Raw genomic sequence first — 5,586 nt, 5'->3', positions numbered from 1 at the left:
TTATATATATATATATATATATATATATATATATATATATATATATATATATATATATATATATATATATTATAATAACTGATCTTGTATCTGTTCTATTCTTTTTTTGACGAAAGGTATAAAAAAAAAAAAAAAAAAAATTAAAATATTACATATATATATATATATATATATATATATTATGTAGGTGAATTTATTTTTAATTTTTAATTTTTTAATTTTTTAATTTTAAATATTATGAATATGCAAATGATTATTCATAAAAATCGTAAGAATAATTACTAATAATAATTTTGTCTCCTTCCTTTGCGCCCATATGTTTGAGTTTTATATTTACATTTAGATCATTCAATAATTTCATAAAAACTTGGGCACTATCTGTTTTTGTAAAATTAAAAATGTTAGCTTGGTTTTCTAAATAATCTCCTTTTATTATATAAACCTTTTCATTATATTTATGAATTTTATAATGAAATGGTTTATAATTATCTGAATTTTCTAAGTGTTCCATATCTAATACTTTTGGTAATGTTTTTAAAAAGGTGTTTACTAAATCTTCATTATTATTTAAATGTAGTGTAATAATATCATTAATTGTTTTTTCGACATTTTCGCCAGTTAATGCAGATAAATAATATATATTATGAATTTTTAATTGTTCTTTTAAATTATTTATAAAGGTTTGAATGTTTTCTTTATTATCATATATATCAATTTTATTTAGAACAACTACTTCTTTTTTATTTAAAAATATGTTATCATATTGAACAAGTACATTTTTTATATTTTTATATATTTCCATAATATTATCATTATTTATATCAAACATATAAACTAAAATTTTACTATATTTTAAATGTTCTAGATATTTATAAGATATATTATTAATTTTTTTATTTAAATCTTTAATAATACCAGGAAAATCAATTACACTAAAATGAGTTCTTTTCTTTTCTATACTTGGATCTTTTTTTTTTTGCCTGTTCAATGCATGTGATAAGTAGGGATTCTTTTTTTCCTCTTCTTCTTCTTCTTCTTCATTTGGAAGATTATCATTATAAATATCTTCAATGAAATTATATTGATCATGATCGTCTAATAAATTGTAATCATCAATATTGTTATTATTATGCATAATATCAGAACAATTATTATTATTATTATTATTATTATCATAATTGTGATTATTATTACTATCATTATTATTATTTAACAAAGAATCATTTTCATTACTCATATTTTCCAACTTATCATCTTTATTATATTTTCCAACCACTGTATCCTCTTCACTGTAACCTATTTCAGGAATTGTTTCTTCATATGGTGTCCCATCAAAGGATATAAATTCCTTGTCCTTTCTTATATCAGAATCATCTTCAGCCCTTTTAAACATTCCAACATTTGGAAATTTCGATGTATAACTATAATTAGCTATTTTTACATTGGCTTTAGTAATTTTATTTAACAATGTACTTTTTCCAACATTTGGATAACCAATAATACCCAAATCTGTAAATAAAATTTTTTTCAGATAAATTTTTTTTTCTTTTGTTTTTTCTCCATATTGACATACAAAAGGTATTTTTAAACTTTTGGTTCGATAAGAATAATTACCCTTTCCACCTTTCCCCCCTTTAGCAATTAAAACCTTTTGGTCATTCATATAAATAAAATTAATAAATTCCTTTTGTTCATTATATATAATTGTATTTATTGGGACATATATATATTCATCTTTTCCATTATATCCAACTTGATTATTATTTAAACCTTTTCCTCCATTTTCCGCATTATAAAATGATTTTAATTTCACATTTAAAAAATTATCAATTTTTTTATTGCCAATTACATATATATCACCACCGTTTCCTCCTCTTCCACCTGAAGCATATTTCTTATTTTTTTTTTGTGAAAATACAGTAAAACAACAAATACCATCACCCCCATTCCCAGCCTTTACTTTAATTACACACCTGTCATGGAATTCATTTTTCTTTATCATCTTTTGCATACTATATAAAGTGCTCCTGCTATTTTCTCTTTTCCTTCTTTTGAATTTTGTACCCTTCATGTTATTTAAAAACATTATTCTTTTCCCAACACACCATCGCGAAAACAAAACGCTACCTACAATGGATTCATAATATATGGTAAAAATAAAAAAGATGAATGATATCATCATATTATAAATTTATTAAAAAAAAAAAAATAAATAAATAAAAAATAAAAAAATAAAAATAAAAAAAAAAAAAAAAAAAATTAGTTATAATTCCAAATATATTTCGAAACTTCAGTATGTTACGGTAAAAAAAAAAAAGGGGGCAGAAAAAATATGTATATATATATATATATATTATATAACAAATTAGATATATTTCTAAATGTATTGAATTTTGATTATATCACTTAAGAACAGAATTAAAAAGAGTGATACATTCTGGATATACATATATAATATATATATATATATATATACAAAAAATATATAAGGTTTTATAAACTTTTATATAGTGTGCTTCTATTTGAATTTTATTATATACATACTTTTTAATAACATTATTAATATCTTCTATATATTACATATATGTATTATTTATTGAACTTTTTTTTTTTTTTTTTTTTTTTTTTTTTTTTAAAGCAATATTTTATAATAAATATTATTCAATAAAAGTTTCAGTGAACTTTTAAAAATTTCCAAATACGAAAAAAAAAAGAAAAGGAAAAAAGCAAGTTACATTAAAATTTTAAAACAAATTATGCATTTTAATATATAAAATATATATATATATATATAAATATATATATATATATATATATATATATATATATATTTTAATAAATATTCACAAAAGGGAGAAACAGTATGTTATTAAGCCCACGTGTATATTTATAAGGAGCACAAAAAAAAAAAAAATAAAATAATAAGGATAAATATAAAAATATTGTATAAAGAATAAACAAAAATATATAATATATATTTTATATATATATATTAATTTGTTTACTTTTTTATTTATTGTAATATTTGTAGTTTTTCTAAAAATTTATAAAAATGATCAATATATTTCATATTAAATTTTGGATAAACTTTCTGTATATTTTTTACTTCATCAAATATATACTTTTTAATTATATTTTTAAAAGAATAAATTAAGGAAGTACTCAACTTTTGATTATATAAGATGTGTAAAATATTAGTCCAAACATTTTTATTTTTTAACTTATCTTCCTTTTGATGATCAAGTGATATTAAAATAAAAACAGTTTTTAAAAAAAAGAATATATTAGAATTTGTACTTGTATGTTGATCTATTTCATGATTTATTTTTTCTTGATTTTTCATTTCTTCAATTTTGATATGTTTAAAAATTAGAAAGTTTATTAATTTCTCTTTTAACAAGTAGGTAAACAATTTACTCAAAAAGAGAACATTTTTTATATCCATATTAGATATATTTTTTATGTAATTAATAAAAATTGTTTTTAAACTAAATGTATAAACTCTATTATTGACATGAGATAGATTACTTAAAAGTTTTGCATATGATTCTTTATAATTTTTATTATATAAAATTATTTGTATTATAGTTTGAATAACATGCGGAATATTTTTCTTTTTCTTTAATAGTGCTAATAAATTATGGACACATTCATCTACATCTAAACTATTTTTAATAATTAAAAATATTTTTTTTGGTAATATCCCTTGAATTTTATATTTTTTAAGTAATTTATTAAAATGTACTTCATTAAATTGTTCTTGATCTATTAAATAATTTAATTTATTAATTTTTGTTTTATTTTCTATATCATGAAATTGATTATTTAATATATTTGTATATAAATCGTTACATATATTTTTATTTTTATTTTTGTTTTTTTGTTTCCCTCTTTTTTTGTCGTCATGGATATTTTCTACTGATATAGTATTAAAAACTTTTATAAACGAAAATGATATAATAGTTTTTTTATATACATATTTATTTTCATATTCTTTTAAGACACTAAATAAAAATTCGAATTTATTTAAAAAATGAAATTTCATTTTCCCATTTTCTAAATCTTCAATATCTTTAATTAAAAACCGAAGCTTACTCTTTTCAAGAAGAATATTATTACATTCAATATATTGTTCAATTTGCTTTTTTAAATATTCCGATATATGTTTTAAATGTATATTATCATCCTCTTCTTTTAATTTCATTCCACATATTTTTAAAACAATAATTATATTATCTACATTATTTATGCTCATATGTTCACATAATATATTAATAATGTCTATTATGAAATCAAATTCGATATAACTCAAAGCGTAAAATAAACTAAAACATTTTAATAAATTTCTGAATAAAATTTTAAAGTCTTGATATTTTTCATGTTCTTTTGGGCTTATTTTATAATTGTCTCCTTGTGCATTTGATAACATATTATTTTCATTTTCCCTATTTAAAAGATATGTGTCATTTATACTATTTATGGAATGTGTTTCTATTTTATTGTTCATTTCATTTTCCCTTTCTACTATCTTCATTAAATTTACGTTATCTTCAAAATAATATTTAAATATAGCTGTCAAATCTTTTAAAAAGTCATATAATATGTTTTGACATAATAAATTATTTAAGACACATATAATAACAACACACATACATATATGTATATCTGTTGTATTCACATTCTTAAAATATGTTGATATTTGTTTTATTAAAATATCATTATAACATAATTTTAATTTTACATTATCTATATCATGAAAATATTTACATATATCATCAATAATACTTTTTATATTAAATTCGGATGTTTTATTTAAAGAACTCATGAGAAACTTTTCCATTTTCTTTATATCATTTTCATAATTAAATGAAACTTTTTTTTTTTTTTTTATCTCAACAATGGAGTTATCATTAATTATATTATTATCTGAAGAATGTTTGTCTAATTTTTTCTTTTTTTTTTTGTCTTTTTTTTTTTTTTTTTTTTTTTTTATTTCTTCCTTATCTTTAACATTATCTATATTATCATCTTGTAATTTATTGTAAGGCTGTTCATTTTCTTTGCCACTTAATATATTATGAACATTTTTATTATTTACCTTTTCGTTATCTTGACTTAGATTATCTTCATTATATTCACCATCGTCATTATATTCATCATCTTCATTACATTCATCATCTTCATTATATTCATCATCTTCATTATATTCACCATCTTCATTATATTCACCATCTTCATTATATTCACCATCTTCATTATATTCATCGTCTTTACCTTTTTGAATTTTGTTTTTTGTTAAAAAATTTTGAGATTCATTAAATATTATATCAGCCAACTTTAACAAGCTTGTATCAAATCCATCCTTTTCTAATTCTTTTATAAGTTTATCTTCATTTTTTTTATTACTTCCATCCTCATTTTTAATTTTCAATTTTTTCGATAAATACGACAATAAGTAATCGTCTTTTTCTTGTTCTTCTAAATAATTTCTTTTATTATTAAAATAATTAAATGATTTATTCGAATTATCGTTTAGTTTTATTTTTTTCGTTTCTTTTGAATTTTTTACAGATTTATTTTTTTTTA

At 18.9% G+C, this 5,586-nt stretch overlaps 2 protein-coding genes across 2 annotated transcripts in view; both read right to left on the bottom strand.

Annotated features, from left to right (window-relative positions):
• Positions 1-253: 253 nt before the first annotated feature.
• On the bottom strand, positions 254-2,179 carry PRSY57_1410900 (GTP-binding protein, putative; the record flags this gene model as incomplete). Its single annotated transcript, XM_012909726.2, has 1 exon — positions 254-2,179. The coding sequence occupies one exon, from the start codon at positions 2,177-2,179 to the stop codon at positions 254-256; it is 1,926 nt and encodes a 641-aa protein (XP_012765180.2).
• Positions 2,180-3,013: 834 nt separating this feature from the next.
• Positions 3,014-5,586, bottom strand: part of PRSY57_1410800 (hypothetical protein) — a gene marked incomplete at both ends in the record, with an annotated part of 3,010 nt that continues 437 nt past the window's right edge. Inside the window, one exon of the mRNA XM_012909725.2 lies at positions 3,014-5,586. This exon is cut by the window's right edge and continues 210 nt beyond it. Coding sequence (XP_012765179.2) covers positions 3,014-5,586 — 2,573 coding nt within the window.

Source organism: Plasmodium reichenowi, chromosome 14 (genome assembly GCF_001601855.1).
Source record: "Plasmodium reichenowi strain SY57 chromosome 14, whole genome shotgun sequence".
In the NCBI taxonomy this organism is placed as follows: Eukaryota; Apicomplexa; class Aconoidasida; order Haemosporida; family Plasmodiidae; genus Plasmodium; species Plasmodium reichenowi.
The sequence above is the reverse complement of the archived record's forward strand: the minus strand, read 5'-3'. Positions and strand labels throughout refer to the sequence as shown.